This window comes from Falco peregrinus, chromosome Z, assembly GCF_023634155.1.
Source record: "Falco peregrinus isolate bFalPer1 chromosome Z, bFalPer1.pri, whole genome shotgun sequence".
In the NCBI taxonomy this organism is placed as follows: Eukaryota; Metazoa; Chordata; class Aves; order Falconiformes; family Falconidae; genus Falco; species Falco peregrinus.
In genome coordinates, this window is record NC_073739.1 from 28,138,700 (window position 1) to 28,164,591 (window position 25,892).

Genomic DNA, 25,892 nt, shown 5'->3' on the forward strand with positions numbered 1-25,892 from the left:
ATTGCAGAGATGGTGAACTGAGTTTGAGTAGATCAATGATCAATAGCTCTGATAAGATAATTCGAAAGGGTGGCTCCTCAATCTTCCAGCATGCTGTAGAAGGTTGGAAAATCAATACTTCTTTGGTACTGGAAATAAGGTAAGTGTCTTAAATAAAAAGCATTTAATTTCATATTACCTACAGTTATTTTCATTTTGTGTTGCCTATAATTCCTCTGGTCTGGAAAAGATTAATTTGATTTACAGTTGCAGGTGGGTGTTTTATAACTACGTATTTAGGGTTCAGTGTTAAATGCAACTAAATTACATTAGACTCCAAAGTCAAATCATCCTTCATCAGAATAAATAAAATACTTTCATCTGGCTGGGTCAGTCAGACCCAAGCAGTCAGTGTCTACAGTATGCAAGTCTACATTTGAGCTGGTTGCCTAGAACTCTCTTGCAGTCAGTGGTAAGAAACTGGCAGTTTTAGAACATGATTTTCTCTTGTCCTAAAGGTCTGAAATAGAACAGGTGGAAGTACCCTGAACATAGCAATTTTTCTCCTTTAACTACAAAGGGAGCTCAGGCAGACAGCTTAGATGTAGGACTCGAGAGCTAGGATGTCAGGTGCTGCATATCCAACCCTCTCTGTGGCTGGTCCAAGTCGCAAGGTCAGACACTGACAATACCCTTATCTTACGCAGTTTTCTTTCCTGAAGTCAGAGGGGCCAAAAAGAACCTTAGGCTCATGTTGAGGGGGAAAACACAGCAGTAGAGTTAAAATGAGTGATAGTTCTGATGTGTTTTAGTAGTTACTGTGGGTCTACTCGCCTTGGGGCCTGAGAGAGGAGGAAGTAGAATCTTCTTAGTGTGTTGTAATGTCATCGTATCTTCCCTGTCTTGATCAGGAGGGTGGCCAGTGGGAGATGTGTGTGGACTGTGGGCTGGCAGTGTGGAGGAGTGTCACATTCTGTGAAAAATGATAGAAAATAACTGGTTTTAGGACCAATTGCATAGCAGAGCAGACTATTTTCTGAATTTTAAGATTTTGAATAAGGATTTGATTTAAATCAAATGTGGTTTCTATGTCATTTCCCTTTCTACTTTTTTCCTTTTATTAAAGGACAGCTTACAAAACCCTGGAACAGGCAATGTTTCCATGTATGAAAGCATGTCCTCTCTGAATGAGGAACCTTAGGGTTGTTTTTTTTAAATGACTGCTGGGTTATATCCCCAATTCTAAAATATGCAGAAGGTACGAGTAGCTCAGAAATGGTACAGAGCTGTAGTAAAGGATTGGTCTTCTGGAAGTCTTGTGCTATGATGGCTGTAGCACAGCCCTGCTGCAAAAGGCAAGCAACAGTGTCAGGGATGGAAAGCGTGGCAGGGTTTGGGCAGGCAGCAAATTAATACTCTGAAGCCTCTATCTGTATCTCAGCTGCCTGGCAAACGCTCTGTGGAGTCCCCACTTCCTGACTGCCTGGACTAAGGGACCCTTGGGCACTTGGCTGCTCCCCAGGTGCCTGGGTTTCCTGCTGGCGAAGACCTGGTGATCACCCTAAAATGCAGCTGAGGTGCACTTCTGGAATGGAGTTTCTTCCAGGACCAGCTATTCACATGCAGTCTGTTTGACCAGTATGGTTCTTCCGTAAAGGCTAAGTTCTGCTCCAAGTTACTCTAGGAAAGATAAGCAGATTTTTCTTTCTCAGTAACAGTATTTAAAATGTGTATGCATATAACTGACAACTTTTAAGTTGGAGAAGTACTGAATAACTTCAGAAGAGTACTGTTGAAATTTCAAATCATAACTTATAGTTCTGACAATTAGAGAAAATAGTATGCTGTTCTGCTTGTGAAGTAAACTGTTTTGGAAGCCACTGAGTGACTACAAGTAGAGGCAGGTAACTCTTTTCAGTCATTTTGTTGAAAAACTGTTGTATTTCAGAACCACTTAAATTCAATACACCTTGATGTTCAAGCCAAACAGTAAACAAATACAATTACTAAAATGAGTTTCTGATTAAAACTGAGAGGAAAATAAAGCTTGGGTTATGCTCATCTTTCACCCATTTCAAAAGCAAAATACATCATTCAGACAAAGAGGTAGAAGAGTAGAGGATGCTTTTAGTTTTTATTTTTAAGCCTGTTACTACATGTGTATCATCTCAGTGTACTAAGATAATGAGTTTCAAAATCAGGTTTTTCCTTACTGTTGACTGGGGGGGGAAGTTCTTTCATTTTGTAAATTACTAATGGACACTTAAGAAGCATCATGATATGGTGTTTTAAAAAAAATTGTACAGTGAAGCATTTTTTTTTGATCTCACTAGTACAGTGAAGAAAATAATGTACCTTACACACTGGTTTGAGCAGTAAGGGTTCCACTTTATCAGTGTATTTTCTGTACAGTAGAGAGCATGAAGTTGAGGTCATTTAGATGCCCACATTATTAGTCTTGTTTTAAGATAAAATAGCTACTATCATGGACACTAGAGCAGAGAGCAGGTGTTTTCACTAAACTATTGATTTAGATTAATGTGACTGAGGGCTAAAACATGACATAAAGTACATGAAAGGAATCGGCACTACGCCAGTCTTACTCTTTTCAGAAATCCTCTTTGCTAACATACCTTGCATATTCAGTTACAATACTCTGCAGTGAGGGAGGGAGTTCGGCATGCTTTTCCCTGTGTAAGCCACATGCAGCCCCTTGTAATAAGTGTTCCAGTCTGATGCTGATTAAACAATGTGCATTCTTCTTTCATTTTTACAGGCAGTTTGCTATATACACCTTTCTTCCCTGTCACAGCAGTAAGAAGCATCTTAGCCGTAAATATTTTTACATTTACAGACCTATCAGGACTAACTTCAAATATGTCTAGCAATGTCCTAGAATGTTTTCGTGGTTAAACTAACTGCTCAGCTCTCCGAAGTACGTTACATGCACTGTGTAGACCATGAAGATGATTCATACTCTAATTATTGCAACTGTTAACAAGAGCAAGGGGGGGTCTTGCGGTGTGAGGTTGACCATAGCAGGTAATGGTTAGAGGGAAACAAAAAGACAGCTGAATAATGTATAAAAAGTTATCAGTTCTTAGCAGTGGAAAAATAATTTGTGAAACCATTACTGTACAGTATAAAGATGTTTCATAAAACTTAACCACCCATAAATGGCAGCTACTTTTGTGTCTTAACGTTGGCTTGACACCCACGTTAGCAATTTTAAAACACAGAAAATATTTCATAGTCAGTTTTCCTTTGTGTGAGGACTGTTGATCAGTGGTATGCCTGGACCTGTTTGCCTTGCAGCTAGAATATTATGCTTTGCTATGTGCCTTGTTGACCATGGGCATTGTCTCTGGCTGTCTAATTTTTGCTCAGGTTAGTGATCAGTCCATCAGCCTTGAAGGTCCTATGAATTCTCCACAAGGCAAGGCTCAGATAGGAGTCAGTGAGAGAAAAAGCTCCTTTATCATGACCCCATGGGAGGATGAAAAGCTTCCACTGGGTTTGCGGTGTCACAAGATGCTCTGTAGGACTTTGCAGCCAGAAGAGGCAGTCTTGGGAGTGTAGAAGCTCCTTGGTAGGTCAGCAGCCCTTTGGAGATGTTAAGCAGGCATTAGAAGAAAGAGCTAGTTTTTCTGTGACTGAGGTGGAAATGATGGATATTGTTAATTATTTGAGACTGTAGCAAATTTTCTGCCTTGCCAGTCATGACTGGTCTAGTGGAAGAGTGATTTTTTCCTGTCTGATACCACCTTCTGATTGCTGACAACTTTTTTTAAGGATAATTGGTAATTTCTGTGCCTAAGGGAAGAAGATTGTTTGCTTGGCTCCCTTTCTGTGTGAATTATTTCAGTCATGAAGAGAGAGAATCCACTGTTTGCAAGGTTTTATGTCTTAAGTCCTTTCTACTCTCTGTAGCAATGTGAAGGTTTTCCAGTTGTGAATATTAAGAAATTTCAGTTTTTCATACTTGCAGAAATAAGAGATGTGGCTGAGGTGGCACAAATCTGTCTCAGGAAGCCTTTTGCATAGGACTGGTGCCAGCGCATCTGTGACCTGTGTGAAATGAACTACAGTCTGATGTCTCAGTGTGTGACTTCTTCCACTTATTTTTAATTAAATGTGGAGGTTTACATTGGAAGGAGCAGATGAAGATTTTGTATTGCAAGAAGGCAAAATGGGAAGAAAAAAAAAGGTCTTGAGGATGTATTTATCTGTTTGCAGTGTGACAGAGAACTTGATGAGTGGGAATTTCCTGTCAGAAAAGTATGAGAACTTGTAAGATATTAACAGCCTAATAATGAAAAAAAATTCAACTTCCTTTCTAGAAAGGTTCAGATTGTTATCATTCTTCTATCTTTCAAGTTAACATGAAATAGCTCCAAGACCATGAAATGCAATCAGTAAATACCAAACTGACAATGTAGCAGTAGAATTGCTCTGAAGCATTTGGAGCAACATTTTGGGGTCAGTTACCTGGTTTCCTTCAGAAGTTATGTGTCTCTAAGACATGCAAACTGCTGCTTTTTAGTCTGGTTTAGTCATAATAAACCTTGAGGGTTTTTGCCTCCTGAGACCCTTGCCTCAACTGAAAAGTCAGCTTCAGTTGGGATGATTAACTTCTTTGACTCCTTTCTTTGGACTCCAACTTGCTTAACTTCGTGAAAGCTGACATCTGGCCAGCCTTCATACTTAAACAGTAGTTGAGTCACAGACTATTTAAAAGGCTTCTTTCCCTTTTGCATCCCCACTGAAGGTTTGTGCCTGATTAGTACTGCTTCACCTACTGATACTGCTCCAGCTGCTGAAGTGACCTTTCTGGTCAAGGGGGAGTGGAGTGAGGAGCACGAGGAGGGGTGGAATGGGGAGAGAGCCAGAGAACAACCTCCATAATGTGGCACTTCTGTTTTTGTGGTCCTCCGTGGGCTGGGGAATGCCAGGAACCTTTCTGTGGTTAGTTGCAGTTAAGTGTGTTTTTAACAAATCTGAGTCAGGGCTGGACTAGATGACCTCTAAAATCCCCTTCCAACCCAGACTGTTCTAAGATTCTAAAAGCTGCTTTCCTTGAAGATGCGTTCTTAAAACTCCCTTTCAGCCAAACCCAGCACAGGTGCAAACACTCATGGTTCCCCGGGGCAGCCCCAGGCGGCCAGCAGCAGCAGGGGCTGTAGCCCTCCGCAAGGGCAGGCTGTGACCTTGTGTTACCACACTGCTCCTGTTCCGTTTTGCTTTTTAATTGTAGTTTAGCTGGCAAAATGCTTTGCCTGGGTTGTAGCCCTTGGTGATTTCAAAGGCTGAGAGCTGCCTTCTGCCTTCCAGCTGGGCTGTGCGAAGCAGTGCCAGGCCTTGCTAGGGTTGGAAAATCGAGTGGTGTAAAGACCTGTGTGAATAGAGAAGGCCTGCAGGAGAGGAGCGAGAGAGGCCAGAGATCTGCAACACATGACCTGTCCAATTAAAAACCAGAAGTTTATAACAAAGGTGGATGACTTCTTAGCCGCAGGTGAACAAAGGCTGTTGGCAAGACTAAGGAATATTCTGCCTTGTACAGGCAGGGTACAAGGAACAAGAACAGGCTTCACTTGCTGTGGGGAAGATCTGAGCTGGCGTGAGCAATGCTGTGCTGCCGCTGAGGCTAGGGAAGCACCAGTGTGGATGGCGTGGGGTGTTTGCTGAGCCCCCACCAAGGGAGGCTATAAGCAATATATTAGCTAAACGTGGGCTGAAGGTGGTGTAGGTGAAGGCACACCTTCAGTGGGGGCAGACTGTGGATGAGGTAATCGCTTTGTCTCTGTTTCCATAATGTGGTGGCTGGTGAGCTAGCCCAGCTTCCTGGGTACTGAGAATGCCCTTCAAGGACTTCCCCTCGCAGGGGGTCCGGACAAGTCCAGGTGCTCCAGCAGTGAGGATTTCTGCCACTGCCTTGCTCAAAAGGAGTGATTTTCCCAGGTGAAATTGTTGGAGGCCATATTTCAGTGTTCCTGACGATGTCTAAAAATATGTCTACTTGTGTTCTTAAAAGTCAAATGTTCAAGCAATTTATTTCTTCCCTTAATCCACACAGTTTTGAGGCAGATGAAGGAGAGTTTGCCATTAGAGAATAGTTGTGTAGTACAGAGACTATGGTACAAAATAAAACCAGAAAATGTACATATGTAGAAAAATGTCACCGTGTTGCCCCAGAGCAATACATATTTCTGTCACCTGGAAAGCTGTTCAGAAACAGTGATGTCTGTAACATGTACTTATCAGGTAACCAGGAGTTGTAGTTGGTACTTAACCACAACCAGATGTTCATAATATTTATCAAAGAAAAAACCTAGGTCAGCCACAATTTGGACACCGTATTTCTGCAAGTCATGTAAACATGTTGCAAGCAGCTGCTTGGCTTCGGATAAGTGAGACACATCTGCCCCACCTGCCCACAAAGGGCTCAGGCCACATCCCGGTTTTATTCATCAAAACAAAACCTGAAGATCCCCTCAAATAAAAGTTTCTTTACACATTTTAGCTTAAGGTTGCAGAACACCTTTGCTTTAAGGTTTACAAAAAATTATTCTGTTTTTTTCCTTTCTCTAACTGACCTTACTTTTGAATTTTATATGTAGCTGAGTGTGGTTTGGCACTTTCTTTAAATTATTTTGTCATGTCTGTTTAATCAGAATAACCTTGTGCTATTTTCAGTGCTCTTTGTGGCACAGAACAGAGGTTTAAACAAGTTCTTATTATTAACCAGCATCAAGACTGAGACACTCATGTATGTTCTTTCAGTTTTTGTCATATCCCCTAATATATTTTTTTTTTCTCTCAGCACTTATGTGAAAGTGGGAAGTACCACTATCCCCATGGTACAGATGAGTCAGTAGCACAGAGGAACTTAAAACTGTAGCATGAACTCTGCATTCTTTATCGTATTTCTTTCAGTATTAAAAGATCTCTGGAGAGTCAGATGAATTGATTAAAATACTTTAATGTTAGCATTATTACACGTCTTATACAAGGATTCTTATGTGTACTGTAATACCTGTGCATACATTTAATTGGATATGCTACTGACAACTGCAGATAAGAAAACATTTTTAAATAATGTGAGAAGATACTATGATTCAGTGACTTTTGTCCATCTCAAAATTTTATTGAAAATTAAATTCCTTAGATATTTGGATTTTTCAGCTCTGTTAAATAAGTGGTTGATTATCTGAATCTCATTCAGGTCCACTTAACCCTTTGGAGGACTTCTGTGAGGGTATGTAAGCACATAGTGTGATAAATGAAATTTGACTGTAAGTACCAAATTAATAATGGAAGCCAAGGCACTTATACTTTATTGGCACTGTTTGTATACCTTCACTGTCTTCCTTTTATGTTTTAAAATAATACACAAGATGTTCTATTCACACACAGATATTGCTATTTGCTAACAGAAACAGTATTGGGCCCATTCATTCTAGTTATCAGGGATGGGTACTTTAAACTACTAAAGCGAATCTTCTGGTGATCACATATGACTTTTTAGTCAGAGACCTAGGTTTCTGTATGTTTCACATAATTACTTTTGCTTCTTGAGACGACTTTGTGGTCAATCATTCTCACGTTACGAGCGCATGTGAAATGAGTCTTTAGATAGCTTGTCTGATGCTACTGGTAACTTGATGCATTCATCTTGTCCTTTATAGCCACAGCTCTGGTAGCTCTGTTCTTAGGTAATGAAGAATTTTAGTAATTTTTAATACTCATTTGGAAAGTCCTCCTTTCTTCCTCTTTCTCCTTTTGTAGTGATTTACTATCTGTTGCAGAGTACCTACAAAAAGAACTTATCAAACTGATGGAGATTCTATGCCCATTCAGCTTGCAGGCTGAAGTAGAGTCTTCTTTCTTTTACAGAAATACCTTGCCTGGCCTTACCAAAAGCTTTAGACACTCAGGATTTTAACACTTTCTTGCTCTTTTATTCTGAGTCCCTCATATGCCTCAGCACAAGCTCTTTGCTCTGATGCTGCTCCATTCACACGTGACAGCTGTAACAGTCCAAAACATACTTTCATTTCTTTTTTTTTGTTTATCCTAGTTTAAGAAATGACAGGAAACACTTGAATATTTCTATCATTTTTCACTTCCCCTATGGCTTTTAAGGTCAGTTCCAGGCTATTTTGTGTCACTGGTTGCAAGGTTTGGACATACTCTTCCCTGCTGAGGCAGTGACACAAGAGCTGGGTGGTGAGCATGGTTTTCCTGTAGTTCATCCCTTCTCACTTAGGAGCGATTATTTCCCCTTTATGTCTCTGAGTGCATGTTACAGCTGCTTGAGTGGCATCTCTAGTTACCTTTTCCTGTTTTGATCTACTCTAAGGAAGTTCTGCTCTAGAAACTTATGTAAAAATAGCATTCTCTTACTCAATGAAATGTCTGTTCTGTTTTAAATTCCACCTTACCTGCTGACAGCAGTGGAAAGTATTAAGTTACTGTTTTTCTTCTTGTCTTGCTAGAGTTGCAGAGGCAAAAGTTTGTATTCAAATTATAATGTAGTGAACACCCTGCCCCAGCTCGGCACTTGCCATCTGTTCCGTAAGTGTATTGTACTTAAGTATAGGCTTAGGTTCAGAGGTGATATTTATGCCTTTTCATGAAGGTATGTGCTTTGCAGAGTAGGGATGGACACAAGCTGGTAAGGCTTTGCTCAGCTGCAGTCCTGAGCTACTAGTGGTTCCTGCAGCTCTGGCCTGGAGTCCTTTCCAGCTTTTTATGCCAAGGATGAGTGTGTACAGAAAACTGCTCAGCACTGCCCAGTGCAGGTATTGGGCATTACATAGTGGCAGTCATTAGAAGCATTTTTTTTTGAACTTATGTGCTGAAAGTGTCAGTTTTTAGATGCATGCCCCCACCCCTCTAAGGAGGTTCAATTACCATGACTTAATGTCTTCAGCTGACGTTTAAACAGTCATTCTTCACCTGTTACTTGCTGTGCACTGAGAGTACACAACTGTTTAATTACCATAGTTCACTTGACCTGTGGTAGCTTGTTAAACCCTCATATCTTAGTTGTATGTGTCTGAACCTGGGTAATAGTTTAAACAATTAATTGCAAAGAAGCAAGATCGAATATTGCACTAACGTGATTTAAAGCAACGATGGAGTTCATAAGTGTTTCTATGAATTCAGCTAATAGCTTCATTAGCCCCTCAGCTGCAGTAATTTAATTTGCTGTATGTTTTAAAGCTGATTTTATTTAAATTGGTACAAAAGACTGTGTGGGTGTTCTTATTTCAAGTTAATTAGGATAACTTTGGCTGAACTTCAGTCAACTAGGAGCAAGTTAAACTTCTTATGTTATTCTTATGGTGAAATAAGAATCTATAAGAAAACACGCCCTTTCTGAAAAAAGCTGATCTGTGAGAGATGAGATTGTAGTGAAGCATTTATTTCCTAAATCATAAATATCTCATATATTTAACTATGTTTCTATAGAAACAAACTGCTCTGGTCCTTTTTCAAATATGTGTTTACTCCAAAATTTTGTAAAAATACTCAAAATAGGATGCCTTCTGATTTCCAAAGTTATCTTCCCTTGGTCTCTCAGTGCCTTTGTCTATAGGAAGTCATTAAGCTCTATTGCTGTAGTATTTACATATTCTATTGTAACCAAGATTTGAACTCAATCCTAACAGCTTTGCTTTAACTCCATCGTAGAGCATGGGAAACGACCTTAGCCTGTTTAACGCTATCTACCCTCTACTTTATGTCATACTGTGCTCAGTCTGTGTTACTATTAGATAAACTCCACATGAGCAGTGAGTGTTGGGTTTTATCTCTGCATTTTTCCGTCAACCCAGAAAGAACATTCTTCGATTCTTGGATGCTGAACGAGATGTCTCAGTGGTCAAAAGCAGCTTCAAGCCAGGAGACGTAATCCATTATGTACTGGACAGACGTCGCACCCTAAACATTTCTCAGGATTTGCACAGCCTTCTCCCTGAAGTTTCCCCGATGAAGAATCGCCGATTTAAAACCTGTGCAGTTGTTGGGAATTCTGGCATCCTTCTGGACAGCGGATGTGGAAGAGAGATTGATAGCCATGACTTTGTTATAAGGTGAGTTTTCATCTGCTGTTGAAGATACAGCCTGCTATGTCTCTTGGAGGAAAGATGGGAGAAATATTTTAATCTGAGATATGTATTTCGGGCATTATCTGAAATTAATCTGAAACGGTATCTTGCATTGTGTGATTCCCCAAATTTAAATACATGCCCTTATTGTTGACATGAAAACTATTTTTACAGTGAAAGTAAAACAAGGGCCAGAGGAGAGAGGTTTGTGCTACTTATTCTTGCTGTTTGTTGTTTTCATGCCAGACAAAATAAATATTCTTATGGAGGCCCTGGTAGAATAAATGCAAAATGTTTTCTCTGTCAAAACAATTCTTTCTTGATTCTTGGCCAAGAAATATGGCCTATTGTAAATTACTGCATTCCTTGTAGGGTAAAAATTCAGTGTCATGTGTTGATGTTGAGCCCAGATGGCTGCCATTAAGGTAATTGGAAGTCACACATCTAAATCCCTTCAGATTGCATTGAAAAGTTTTAGGCAAAAATGTTGATATGCTTCACTTTTTATTCAGTCTTCAAACAGGCACAATAGAATATTTTTTGTTCACATATCAATGTGAAATAAAGAGGAATAGCTGGCTTCATTTGACAGCCTGTCATTATATGGGTATAGAGAAGGCTGGGCAAGAGAGAGGTCCTTTTGCTTTTGAAGCAGAAGTTTCAATTGGTTTGGTTTGAGAAGAGTGAAAGGGCAGAAAACAGAAGGGCAGTGAGAGAAAACATTACAGAAATAGTCATAATTATGAGTTACTTGCTTTTTCTTTTCTCACCTTGAAGAAAGATGGTGACAAAAAATATCAAAAGGATATGGAAAAGAACAATTGCAGTTTTTCAGTACGTAAACTGAAACAAGATACAGACATAAAAGTTGTATTTTATTTGGAAGGTATACTAGGAAGTGGTAATGGAAACAATAACACACCACTCTCATTTTCCTTGTACCTCTTGTCTTCCAAATTAGCATCCTTATTGCAGAAAGAACCAAAAAAATCCATTGACATGCTTTTCTTATCTCTCAGAGTTTAAATGTGATTCATTTAACAGTACTACAGAAAAATTTAGAGACTGGATTTTCTGGATGAAAATTTTCTTTCAGAAGGCAAGCTACATACCTTTCTTAAATCATAGGCTGAATTTCTTTGAAGTCATCTTTATGCTCTTCCCTGTTTTTTAACTAGCCATGAAACTAAATGATGGTTTCAGATAGGAGATTTTAACTAATTAAAGTCACATGAAGTAAAGATAATATTATAAGGTTTGTTTATGAATGAAGAATGACGAAGCTTAATAGGAACATCAAGGAACTGATGTCGCTAATCAGTTATTTAGACTGGAGAAACATCTCTCATACCGTGTATGACTAAAGTGATCAGTGCAACAACTAGTTAGTCTGACAATATTGTGTATAATAATTTTTATAAGGTTCTGGGAATAGAATACTTGATCCTGCAGCCTATGGAGAGTTTTAATACAGTGAAATTTTTGGATTTAGAAATCAAAGTTAAAACATTTCAAAGTTCACAGATTATCTCATAGGTTAAACTACGGTAATCATTTATTTATATCTGGGTTGGTGCATAGGTACATAACATCTGTTCAAAGGAAATAGCAATGAATTCATTCGTATTTTGAGTTAAAAAGGCAAAGCATTTTTCAATTAGTTTCCTACATTCCTTCTCTTCCTCTTAAAAAAAAAAATTGTATGCAACATGATACGTAATCATGTGATCTAATGGTACCAGCATAGTTGGCAATCGCTCATGTCTATTGCTGTTAGAATTCTTGTGCTAAAATGTAAGAGTGTCACTGTACTCTCTTTGCCTTCAGCTGATTTCTCTAAAAGTAAAATGCATTCATTCTACTCACCACCGGATCGTGTTCTGAAAAGCAGTTTATGTACTGTGTGCAGCTAGGTGTATAAGCTGATGAACATCTTTGTAGAATCTCCTGATGCTGAGTGCGTTATGCCTATGTGCTGTGACAAGTATGTCGTTCTATTTTGGTTGAATATATTATCCAGTTGATTTTGATAGTAGCATATGTTCTTTTTGAGATCTGAAAAGAAAGTGTGTGTTTTCAAGAACTGTGTCTTAGAGCAGTATTTCTAGTGTTATATCTAACACCAACAATACCATTTATTTAATGATAAAACTGATAGTGAAGATCTGTGAAAATGAAGAGGACACCGCAGACATAGAGCGGTATTTGCATTACTATAATATACTCAGTATCCTGAATTTTAGTGCTCCTATAAAGGTGGTATGAAGATGTTAGTAATAACTGATAAAGACACAGAATATATGCTTTAAGGATAAAGAAGAACAGAAATAACTACCAAACTTAAATTATTGAAGTGGTAGTTATCTGTCGTTGTCTTTGAAAGTCGTCCAAAGTTACTAATAACTTTCATCTTCCTTTGAGACATTGCAGCATATTCAGTGCCTTCTGTATAATAATGCCTCTCAAAAAACATTGATCCAACAGAGACACTGGATAATTAGAGTACTTCTATTATGGAAAATGTTTGAAAAAAGGTAGCTAAACTACAGTGAAATAATAAGCATGCCTGCAAGCCAACATACAATTCTGTCAGCAAATTTTACAAGTAAAACAATACAATTCTTCTTTAGGCATCTCTGCAAGTGCATAAATAAGGGTCTTTTTTTACAAACACAGTGATATCTTGTCAGCATAAGCAGATTTACTGTATTTACTGAACATTTTAAAGTGGCTTGGTTTTAATGACTTGATCACATAAGGCCTTACTTTGTTCTCATGGCATCAGAAATCAGGAGTCTAGGGACATACCTCCTTCTAGGGTAAAATGGATTAGTTGCACAAGTTTAGTGAAGTCATGCCTGTTTTGACAGAAAATGTGACCCATCTAGTTGAAACGGGAAGCAAGGAGACTCTTTCCTATTAAAAATAACCCTATGCTGACTATAAACTATTTCCTGTTTCCCATATTCCTTTGCTTTTTAACTCTCATTTTTACACCCTGTTGAGTGACTATTGATCCTTGTACCTTTGCTGTATTTGTAGTGGTGAGCTAAACCATGCTACGTTTTGATACCATACTCAGAAAGGCTCTGAAGCTTTCAAAAATCTGATTCCATAAAATAAATTAGAATGAAAATATGAGATAATCAACCAGACTGCATTTAAAATGTATAAATGGCCAAGTGCTGTTGCAGAAGCTGGGTTTTGCATGGTAGTGATTTCAGCTGTTCCTCTAGTTGTTGGGTCAGATATATGATATTCACTGCCTGTGAAATTTAAATGCAGTAAGTCTTATTCCCCCATTTTCTACACTTTCTCATGCTGAAATTCTCATGCCAGGGCTGTGTTGGCTGTTAACATCTTACAGAACAGATGAACTTCTTGTATTAAGTGCTACGTTTTAAAATGCATAGTTACATAGGACTTCCTGAAAAATACAACTGCGTTTTGGGTGAATGTAAAACAACAAAACTAAACATTCCAAGTAACAACTTTCAGGTTCCTGGAATTACTTCCCGGCAGCCAATAACTACCAAAAAGAATTCAGTTTGGCTTTGGGCTCAGAGTTTGAGCAATGCTAAAGATCAGAAGAAACATTTTCTGGGTTTTTTTTTTTCAAATTAATGGAATTCAGCATTCATGATGGGAGCTATTCAAAAGCAGAGGCCAAGCAGAGTTTTGGAGTTATTTGGTTAAAAAACAACCAGCCAAAAAAAACCCCAAACCAGTAAATAATCTTGTGGGTTTTCTCATGGTGACACTACTCCTGGAAAAGTCCTTTTCGTTTCAGTGGGACCATATGAAGAACAGGCCTGTTCAGTGAAGCTGTTTGACTAGCTTAGGGCTTCCCTGGCAAGGAGCAGCCGTGAGAGGATATTAATTCTTTCTTTGAAGTGTCTAGTTTATATGTTACAATGCTTATTTCTCCCATTGGAGTGTTTTTCTGCTAACTCTGTCAGCATGTAGGAGTCAAGATGAATATTTTTGCCATCATTGGTGATTAAATTTTGGTGGGCAAATGCAACTCTTATTTTTCCAGTGTCCTTTGACTTTCATTTTTTGACTTGGCAATTCTTGGGGTTAGTGACGTTGACATGGAAAAAACGCACAGTCCTTTCATAAATTTGTTTTATCCTCTTTTATCCTATGCAAAAAGGAGGATAAACTGTTTGACTTCCTCCCTGACATCTTGGTTTTGTGGGCAGGCAATTGTGATATGAGCAGAAGACAGTGTATCTGTTCAGGAAGAAAAAAAGGACAGACTTCCTGACCTCCACATGGAGGTGTGGTTACTTATTTCAGAAGAACAATTTAAATTTATCTGCTAATATTAATATGTAAACAAGAAGTGATGGAGTAGCTTCTTTCTTCTGTATTGTTCCTTCATCTTTGATGTGGAAAGACAATCATTTGCTTGAATGAAAAAAATTAAGATATTAATGTACTTATGTTCTAATTTTTTTTTGTAGTAATTTGTATAAGCTTTTCTATTCAATTATTTATTCAGTACACCTTGCTTGGAGCATAACCATTGTGCCAGTAAAACTGGATGCTCAGAGCAAGCACATCTGTTGAAAGTGAAGTTGCTAATTTAACGGACTTATTTTAAACATCATTCTTCCCTTAAAAATAGCATTTGAATACATTATGACTAGCTCATTAGATATTTTTCAGCTCTCAGATGTGGCAGCTCTATTTTTGCCCTCTGTCTCTTCCTACAAGTTGTTACACTACATTCAAACATTAAATGAAAGCAGAAGAAAGAGAAAGCCATCATCTTCAGCTGTTCTTGCTCAGTGATTTGGGCGCCTGACAAAGGGGGAGTGCCAGTGTATCTGTTTTGTGTTTCCAGTCAAGTTAGACATGGGTAGCCTCCACCTCAGGACGATCTTGGAGAAGGCCTGGCTTCTTGTGGCCACGTTTTCCCTTTTTGGCTTCACTTCGTGATGTCTTCAGCTGCTGGAAGGTTCCTTGTATGACCACTACTCCAGGCACAGCCTGTCACGGGGCGTGAGCTGATACAGAGATGTCTTCTTATGAAGCTGAATCTCTTGCTCAGTCAGTACATAGCACCTGGTGATACCTACGCTGGTGAGCCACAGTATTGGGAATGCTTCATAGCCATTTATAAGTCCCACTTCAGTGCAGCTTCCAAAGCTAATTCTCAGGTAGATGATAGGGGAGATTTAAAGACCTAAGTTTACAAGGCTTAGGAAACATCAATAAGGAGTGACTTCTGTAAACCCATATAGAAATAGTCAAAGATTCCAGTGTTTTCTTAAATAGTTGCCTGTCAGCATCCAAATGTCAAGCATATAGGGTTAGCCTGACTCTTTATATAATTACCCTGAGGTAAAAGAATAAAATTATTTCAAAGTTGCTTGCTCTTATTGTTGATAATAAGAGCTTTTAATTTAGTAGCTTTCTGAACAGTTTCAAATTCAGGAAGGCTCAACTAATCCATTTGTTCATTGACTGAGCATTTTGATTAAGTAGTGTGATGATGACCAGAACAGTCTTAGGCTAAACATTGCCTTTTTTGCTGTTCTCTGGTTTTGAGTGCTCAAGCTACAGCTTTTTTTCTACATTCCAAACTCATGACCCAAAAGTGCTTCTCCAAAACAATAAAAACAGTGATTTTGCCTGAATTTTTTGAAATGATAATGCAACTTTTTTAACCCTTTCTATCCTCATGGTGTTGCAGAACTAACTGTTTCAAAGTTTTCTATACCAGAATAGTAACACTTCTGTAGCATTTTGGTAATTGCCCTGTAGAATATGCTGTTTACAGACAGTAATGTTTAAAGGTATTTTCATGTGAAAAGGCAAAGATGTAGATCCATTTCTCAGGTTTTCTTACATTAAGATATTCTCAATATTTCACTGCTGTAAAGTTTTTTGGTTTTGTTTGGTTTTTTACAAACTTTCAGTGATAGAAATTGTTTTGGTGTGAAAGTAATAGTATTGGAAAGAGCAGTGAAACTCTTAATTCATGGGTAATGTTGCGGCAAGGAGTCACAATAAAGAGGTAGATAATGTGTTTTGCCACTGTTTCTAAAATAACGTAACTTTTCTGTCACTTCATTGTGCTGTGTCAGTTGAGGATAACTTGCATTTCAGTCACTGGTGTTAAGGAAGATGCTAGGAAGAATGAATTTAATAATTATCAGTACAGATTGTCGATTGGGCAACAAGAAGTAATGAAGTTTATTAGCAGGTCATGATACAAAAATCCCATCTTCAAACTAAAGTTAAATCAATCATAAATTCAGGATTCTTGTAGACGTGTTATAAAAGGGGTATCAGGTCAATAATGGTATATTTTACATGGCACATTTTAAAAGACAGTTGTGATGCTTGTGTGTGAATAGAATACATAATTATTTTGTACCTGAGCCTCTACACAGCTTGCAGCTGTCATGAGACATTCTTCATTGTGCCATGCAGAGGATAAGGACCTGGGGTGAAGTGGGATATGTCAGAGGATTCCCTGCTAATCCAGATCCCTACGGTTAATTTGAAGCAATTTTAGTTTTATCTTCAGCCAAACAAGTATACAGAACATGAGCGAATCCATACATTTTGCTAATCATTAGATTTGGCAGGGGAAGATATGAGGTTTGTGCATGGGTTTTTTTATACATATGCCTTTTTTGGGTGTATGCATATGTGAAAGTTGCGACAGTGGTGCAGCACACCTTCGTTTGAACTTCGGGATGAAATGATGTGCTTGGTATACACAGGCACTACTAGGGTGATGTGCTTCCTGCAAGTTGACTAGGTAGAGAATACTCCAACTGTTAGGTTGTCTGCTGCCTTGAACTCAACTTTTTTTTTTTTTTTCTTCCTCCTAAGTCCTTAAGCCTTGAATTTTACTTTAATATCCAAGTGTTTCTTAAAATGACAAGAATCATTGAATTCAAGATTGCAGTTTTGATTCTTACAGGAATCTGCATAGAAACCTGAATATAAAAGCTTTCAGGCAATTGAGGAAAGAGTGCGCGTTATTGCTACTAGTTTAGATAATGCCTTATATTTCAGAGAGGTTTAATATTACGTCTTCCAACAACAATCTAATTTTCATTTTTGGCTTATCAGAGTGCATGTTGGTAATATTGTGTGGTGGATATTTTTGGCTTTGCTCTACAAGGAGAAGATATAAATGAAACAAAGCATGTCTTTACGGCACTTTTGTGCAGCTTAGGCTTTGGAGTGGTTTCTAAATATTTATTCTAACCTGTAAACCTTAAGTGCGTAGATTGTTAAAGGATTAACAATTATACAGATTCATGGCCAATTCTTGTATTGTTACTGTATGAGGAATATTCTTTCAGTTCTTAGTGTCAAATAAAGTGGAAACAGTACTCGCTTTTACTCAAGCAAATTTTTATGGCTTTTAAATAAAATTAACGTGAAAATACCGATATATGGCCTATGCATATTATGTATTGGACATTTACATGCATATACATGAGCTGTAAGCTTATTAGTGACCAAACATGTTCAACTGAAGCTCTGTGGAATAACTGACTTCTCATTTGAGTCTATTTTGTGAATATGATATCATTATTTTCTTTGTTAAGCTCTGCTCTCTAAAAGACTAAGCATGTTATGGATGTGTTTGGGCCATAAAGGTGTCACAGCAGACCCAGTATTGGTTACTTTGGTGTAAATGTGATATAAAAGTGCTTACTCCATTCTTCAGTTTTTTCTCATGGCATGCAAGCCCAGCCTTTGGCTGTCTGGTTCTTTTTTCCTCACACTTTTTCTGAATATATCCCACTGTAACTCACATATGCAACACATGGTTGTGGAAGAAGCAGGATTGCAGTCACTGAGATTTTTTAGTCTGTGTCTTAGCATCTCGGTTATTTCTACAGATACCCAAATATTATGTGGTATTTCAGATGTGAACTAATTTTTTCCATTTACGGCAGATCTCTTTAGTGATAGCATTGTGGTGCATGTTCCTGTTAAATCTGTTGCTGTCACACTGCAAGCTTGTGTGTGGGAACCTCTGCATTTTTCCTGTGAATATTTTCTCTATATATATTTGCAATTGAGTATCATGAATATATATCAATAGTATGTAAATTACGTGGCCCTGTAAACTTACTGATTATCTAAATGGTGTAATTGATGCCTGATAGTAAGTTTAGACTAACTACCCTGTTGAAATGGCTGTGCTGGGATTTTGGATGTGGTCTGGGCTGATGTCATGGGGAAAACAAGGTCTGCAGCACTAGAAACACCTTATATATTGTTGCATATGATACATTCATAATCTGTGATTGGTAGTATCCCACTTACATAGTTTTGGGTTTTTTTCCTAAACCCCTCTCCCAGATGTACCAGGCTTTGTCTCATTAGAACAGTTCCTGAACACTTCTGCTGTAGATCGTGCTTAGAAGTAAGGGAGCAAATAAAGACTCTTGTTATTCGCTAGCTTAGTGCAAGGGAAAAAAAGAAGGAGCTAGAGCTTCTGATTAAAAAAAAATACATAGAATAGCCACTAGCTTGTTAGTTTCAAAGAATACACTTATAGTGAATTTTTATGGGGGGAAAAAAAAAGAAAAAAGAGGAACTAATGGAAACCATTATTTTGCAAAACTTTTTGCTAGGGCAAGCTGCATTTCGTCATTTTTTCTGGAAGCAGTCAATAGCTTAGGCTCAGCAGAAAGAGGTTTACAGACCTTGGTGAATGTGATGTATATTCTCAGTGCTTATATTTACAGCTGTTTGCTTAATTGGTCATCAATCTTCAGTGCTGTCTGTGACTGTTAATTACAAAGTGTTCATATATCCTCAGCGTTAGTCACCTCATAGTAAGTTTGTCCTCAGCTTTGACCATCAGCCTGCTTACTTGCAGGTTAACTAACTTGCAGGTGACACTGAAGTTTTTATAGAATGAATGGAAGATGATGGTACGTTACAGAAAAATATGTTTTGGAGTGATATTTTAAGCATTCATATAGTCGCAATGTATCAGTAATGTGGCATGTGAGAGAGAGGAAGCTCACTAAATTAGTCTTCTTCCTGCTGGATCTGATATAGCAATAACAACTTAAAAGCATGGTTTCATTTGTTGTGTACAAATTCCTAGGTAAAGCTAGTGGTGCAGTCCCCTGCCCCTCCTGATCACTGTTAAGGGTATATTTAGCATTCTGTGCCTTGCGACAAATGAGCTAGAACTAAAGACTATAACAAGGGCATTGCTATTTCAAAGCTGTTCAGATAACAGGCTTCTTAATTTGACTTAAAATAAGTACTTGTTTATGTGTGTCTCTGAATATGAAGTTTTCTTGAAAGAGCCCCTCAAATTGATAGGAGATTATTGACATTGGCTAATAAAACAGACTTAAAAATTCCAACTGTATGAAACTGTGGCCATAGCATAAAGATGCATAAGATGTTAAGATAAAAACTCTGAAACAGGTAACAAAAATTATTTACACATAGTCAGGTCTATATGCAAATATGCCATAGCTAGTTTTACTAGCCCTGAAACATGTAAGAAAGATTGAGACAAATATTTTAGCGGGACCTTTGTGATAGGACAAGGGGTAACGGTTTTAAACTAAAAGCGGGTAGATTTAAACTAGGTACAGAGAAGAAATTTTTTGCAACGAGAGTGGTGAAACACAACAATAGGGTGCCCAGAGAGGTGGTAGATGCCCTGTCCCTGGAAACATTCAAAGTCAGGTTGGACAGGGCTCCGAGCAACCTGATCTAGTTGGAGATGTCTCTGCTCATTGCAGGGGGTTGGACTAGATGACCTTTAAAGGTCCCTTCCAACCCAAACTATCCTATGATTAATTCTGTGATACCTTTGTATAAAATTTTCTTGAACTCAAACTGGAAATAATTAGCTGTTACTAGCAGTTTAGGCTAAGTATTACCGTTTGTCACTAGCACATAAACTCTTGAACTCATGGAGAAACACTCCTGACATAAGTGCTCGATTTACTCCCTACTGAAGAATATGCTGATTTTAATTGATGGGTTTTGGCAGGTGTGTTTAATTTTCCATTTCTGTGAATACATAAATACTCAGTGTTAACACTTCCAATTTAACAAGCACTAGAATAATTTCTTTGAAGGAAGTAACCTCTAAAGAAAATGAGAAGGGGCTTAGTAAGGTAATATGTTTATAACTTGGTCAACTACAGCTACTTTAGCAATGTTTATTTTCTTAACAGAGCTAGAAATATGTGCAGAGTGGGTCTTGTATTCATGTTCTACTAAAATAACAATCTTACTGCTAACAGCATCTAGTTACTTCTTTGAAAACAGAGCCTTTCAAAGTGCACATGTACTTACCACATTATTTCAAACCAGCACAGCTACTAATCCATATTTATGTAATTGAGTTTTTAAAAGATCAAAGGTTAAGAGGTGCTTACTGTTTGGAAAGCAAAATGCCTTACCTGCCTTTAATGTTATAATTAGGTGTCTGATTTGAGACACTAAAGGTTTAAAAATGTGGCTAATATTCTAAAGTAACTGTTCATAGATAACCTTACTGTTACTGTGTGCATTTGGATTACTCATAACTCTCTGAAGTTACACTTGAAAAATCTGAATATGCAGTGTGTTAAGAATTTATATTGCATACGCTGTATACCTTTATAAAATACTGTATTTGATATGAAGTATATTACTAGTGAAGCAGTAATGGCATGTAAGGTACGCATAACTTGTATTTGGTATGCCTGTGGTGATTTTTTTCAGTATTTGGGTGAAATTACATTTATATGCTAGTTTCAAACTATATACACTTCTAAGATTCAGGCGCTGATGCTTTTGGTAGATTAGAAAGGCGCTGTCGAAAGACATGTAATCATGTTAGGACCATAGGGCCTATGTTATATGTGCACATTTTGCATGTGGCTTACAGCTTTTCCAACAAGGTGGTGTTGGTACATCGGTGCTTCTCAAAGTTGGACATGGCAGGATTTGCAATGTCAAGCTCTATCTTATGTTTGTAAGTAATAGATGTTTTCATGCGCATGTGTGTGACTGCCAAAAAAACCACTGCTGTGCAATACTCCTTCATACTTTCAGTCTGTCCCTGAAAGAGGTATTTTCAAGAGCAGTGGTAATTAATTTAGTGAATTTGTTTGGTTAATTTTACGTCCTTGGTTGGATACTTTTTTTCTAGATTGTATGTGACATCAGACTTTTGACAGTTCCAGGTGGCAGGTTCATGCATTAAGATTTTTAGAAAGAATTTTCAAGGCCAATATTGAAATCAGTGTGTTTTTCTTGTGCCCTAACTACCATTTTCTAAAAGATATTACTCTTAGCATCCTGTAATACATGCAGATGGTTTGTGGAATAGATGTGTAAAGACAGTGAAGAATGTAAATCTGTTCCCTAAGAACACTTACAGCTGCCCACATATTGGAAACTTGGGCAGCTTTATCTCTGAAGAATGTATAGGCTTTACAGTCTTCAGAACATTTCTTTCTGGAGAAGATAGGACCGTTTCTTTAGTTGATAATTACAGAATGAAAATGTTCTGAAGAACTTAGGACTAGGTCATGTCATCCGTTGGTGTTAATCTATATTGCCTTGCTGACTTCAGTTAATTTTATACGACATTGGAGATCTGGCCATTAGAAGATGCTAAAGGATAAGCTTAAGTAAAAAGTTTACTGTAACAGAAAAAATTGCAGAACTAATAGAATACTGTTTATATTAGGAATATAATAACATGCAAATGTTTTGAAGGACCCAATTCTGACATTGCTTCTTAGCATCCTTCACCTCAACAGAGCAGTTTAATAAACTGTGAAAATACTGTTGTGACAGGATACTTATTTGGGGGCATACCAGCTACAGGCTAATTCACTGAGGATGTTGTAGAGGTTATTTGTTTCAGTCAGACCATACTGATGACTGAAGTCCTAATTAATTTCTGAACTGTGTTTTGTCATCTGCATCCAGTGCTGCCCATGGAGAACACTGCCCCTCTGTGATTTTTTTATAGATAGATATATACATATGTATGTATTTATATAACTGAGGTAGAAAACTGCTGAAGAGAGGCCTGATGAGACCTTTTTGTCAAGCCTAGGAAAAAGGCACAAAGTTGTTGCAAAATTAAACAGACGTTGAGGAAAGTTTAATACTTTTTTCCCAAAATTTCATTTCTAAATGAAATGAAAATACTAAATTTCAAGACATCCAATCAGCTGTAGTGCTAATATAAAAAAAAATCATTTAGTATGGAGTAAAGTTTTTTGTCAATGATATTTCAATCCTCTATTGTAAAAAAAATAAATAATGCAATGACCTGTATAAATTATACCTTAATTGACTGGCATGGCTTCCTTTAAGAGTGTGAACTGTTGGTAACATGTTGACAAACGAACGCAGATGAAAGGTAACAGGTGTTAGGAAGCATACTCTTCTTCCTAAGTGCTACTTTAGCTGTCAGTGCATTTTAAAGCATGATGACATGGTTTTCAAATGTACAAAGAACTTTTTTTTTCTCACAGCATTGTGTACATTTAATGCTTTTTGAAAATGTGTCTAATGAGTGCCTTAAGTTGGGTAAAATGCTATGTCTAATCACACCTATTACCACTAGTATTTATTTCTCATGTTAAATTGAAAAAAGCTTGCATGTTCATTTTCAGCTTTCCCTTCATGCACACATTTTTCTGAGTTAATGTTTCATATTTATTTTCATTTTTCCATTAATTTTTTCCTCTTCAGGTGCAATCTAGCTCCTGTGGTGGAGTTTGCTGCCGATGTGGGAACTAAATCTGATTTTATTACCATGAACCCATCAGTTGTACAAAGAGCATTTGGAGGCTTTCGGAATGAGAGTGACAGAGAAAAATTTGTGCATAGACTATCCATGCTGAATGACAGTGTCCTTTGGATCCCTGCTTTCATGGTCAAAGGTGGAGAGAAGCATGTGGAGTGGGTTAATGCATTAATCCTTAAGAATAAATTGAGAGTGCGAACCGCCTATCCATCACTGAGACTTATTCATGCTGTCAGAGGGTAAGTGTCTGGAAAAGACTGGTCTGTCCTTGGCACAATGAAGCTCATAACTAGAACTCTTGGCAGACAGAAAAAAGCTAATGTTAAACATTGAAAGGAGTGTGGTGTTTCCATTATTGTTCTAATGGATTGCATTTATGATAAAGTGAGTTTGTTTGGTAATCAATGTCATCTACTTATTTAGCCTGCTGTAGTACAAAAAACTGAAATGCATTAGCACAACAACTTTTCACTTTCAATGCAATTTTTTAAAATATCATTATAGTGATAAATTAATGAAAAAGTAGTCTGAATTCAGAGGATATCTGTTGAGTCATCAAATCAGAGGACATTGAAAGTGCTACATGTCTTCTTTTAGGGAAGACTGTGGAGATAGATATAATTTAAATAGCATAGGCGCTAAAGTAACAACCATGTAAATAATGAAGTCTGGCAGATGTGAAAATAATGAGCTCCTTCCTAAAACGTCTAGGATTTTGTAGCAATCTTTTGAATTTGGCCAGATGCTCGGGCAATTAAAAAACATTGATCAGAATCACTTCAAACATTAATGTAACCAGGTGTTAAATAAAATGCATCCATGATTTGTGCAGACTTTTTTTAATCCCATACTAAACGAGACTCTCAGGTGAAGGCTCCAATTTCTTTGTCACTACAAGTAAGGATATATAGGGCTATACGTAAAAAACATTCAGAAGATGATGGCAATGCAGTATCTGTGCAGTGAATTATGACAGTATGATAATATTCTGCTTGCATTCCTTAACTATGGTATCTGTTTGTGGGGTTTGGGGAGATGCCTTTTAAAGTATTGGAATAGGCTTGTACACCAGTTTGTACACAGATTGTGTATCTGCCTGAAGAGTTGTTACTGTTACAGCAGCAGAGATAAGCTTAGAGGGGATGTTTGAAATGTTACCCCAGTCTGGCATGAGCGTATGAGAGCAAAACCTAGAATATGTTGTTCTTCAGGACAGTGGGACTTCTGAATGTGCTTTTCTCCTTCTGCCATGTTTCAAATAGATTAATGGCTGTATCATGTGGTACGCTTCTGGCACTGGAAAAAAAACTGGTATGTTCCCTTTTGGAATTTGGAAATCCTTTAAATTTTTAGGAGTTGCTCAGTTTCCGCAGTTGTTCAGATGGTTGTTTTGTTATACAGTTACAATTTAGCTATTTATGGGCCCTGATTGTTTTGCATTTTCAAGTGTTCAAAATGCCTATAACACTTAGATGGGTGTGGTGGTTTACAAACCAGTTTACAAACAGCTGTTCTCATTTCCATCTGTTAAATCTGGGCAAAATTATCAGTTGTGAATGGTAATTCAGAATGTGCAGTCTTTCAGTTGGCTGACTTGAAGGTCCTTTAGGCGGCTTTGTCTTAAAAAAAGAATTAGCACCTACATTATCTCTCTGAAAGAAAGGCAACAAAAGCTCCACCATCAGAATTGGTTTTGAAAATTAGACTAATACTGTATTTCAGATTGTACCTAGCAAGGGTCATCTGATATGACTGCACAGACTTGTCAGGTTATTGAATCTGTGCTCTAAACTTTAGGTCATCCACTTAAAATCTTGTTTAATCACCTTTCTTTCTTTTTTTTTTTGTTCTTATGGGAATTAGCCAAATATCATGATGTCTTTACTGTTCCTTTTTGTAATTTGAGTAAGAACAAAACAAGAATTTATCTTGTTAGACCAAAGATAAATTTTTATCTTTGGTCTAACTCTTGACTTTACAAAGTGAGGTGCCTGAGGTGAATATGTCTTTGTGAGTCAAGTTTGGAAATTATAAAGTTAGCAGTAATACATTTGGAACAAACATTCTTTAGGTTTCTTAGATGGCAGTCTTAAAACACCAGGCCATAATAATGAAGTTGTATTATAGCAGCATTAAATCTAGGGAAAAAGTGTCTTCTCTTCACAGGTTGAATTGCATCTCTCAAGATCTGTTAGGTTTATATGTTAAATGGAATACCATGGTAGTATGAGAAATTAATAAGAAAAAATTGTGATTAAATTAAAATGTACCTGAGCTAAAAATTAGTATCTTCTACAAATAAGTAAGTAACTTAAAAAATAAAGTAAATTTTAAAGCTGCATAACCTGATTATCAAATCAGTCCATTTTGAACAGTAAGACCTGGGGAAGTTCAAGCAAGTTAAAACTGCTAACTTCAGTTTGAAACTAATGGACAGCTCAGTCAGCTGCCACTTAAAATTGTGTGTGCTACTTACATATTTAATTGTAAGGAAAATCTTCATAATTCTGTATTCTATCTATTGTGCTCATGTTTATTTCAAATTCAGTGTAAACCAGTGATTTATGACCTCTGAAGGGACTGCCTAAAAGGAACTGCTATAAAATTCTCCTTGTTTTATGAATCTGAACTATTTTTGTGTATTTGTTTTGATATATATATTTGTTTGTATATTTGATGCTTTTGCAAGCTCTCTGCTTGCAAGTATGTCTTTGTGACTATGTTAATTGATGACCTAGTGGAGGCCTGTGGTGCTGCAAAACAGAAAGGGTAAAATAAACAGAATGATTGCTGTTGAATGTCAAGCAAAAAACAGGAAATCCACCCACAAAACCTGCACCTTAAAACACATAGTAAGACCCATGCAGAGCACCTAATCTTCTTTATAGGTGCCTAAACATATGTGCAAGACTGTGAGAATGCAAGGCTTATGCTGCTTCTTTCAGCCTCTTAAGCTGTAGCAGGGAGATGGAGTTTGATTTATTGATGAAAACATGATAATGAAAGCTGAACTGCAAGAAGGT

General features: G+C 37.5%; 1 protein-coding gene across 1 annotated transcript in view; it reads left to right on the forward strand.

The window, feature by feature from the left end:
- The window catches only part of ST8SIA4 (ST8 alpha-N-acetyl-neuraminide alpha-2,8-sialyltransferase 4), a 55,498-nt gene that overhangs the window by 5,013 nt on the left and 24,593 nt on the right, over nucleotides 1-25,892 (forward strand). Inside the window, exons 2-4 of the mRNA XM_005232819.4 lie at nucleotides 8-139; nucleotides 9,819-10,076; nucleotides 22,815-23,108. Of these exons, the coding sequence (XP_005232876.1) occupies nucleotides 8-139; nucleotides 9,819-10,076; nucleotides 22,815-23,108 (684 nt within the window). The remainder of the gene's footprint in view (nucleotides 1-7; nucleotides 140-9,818; nucleotides 10,077-22,814; nucleotides 23,109-25,892) is intronic.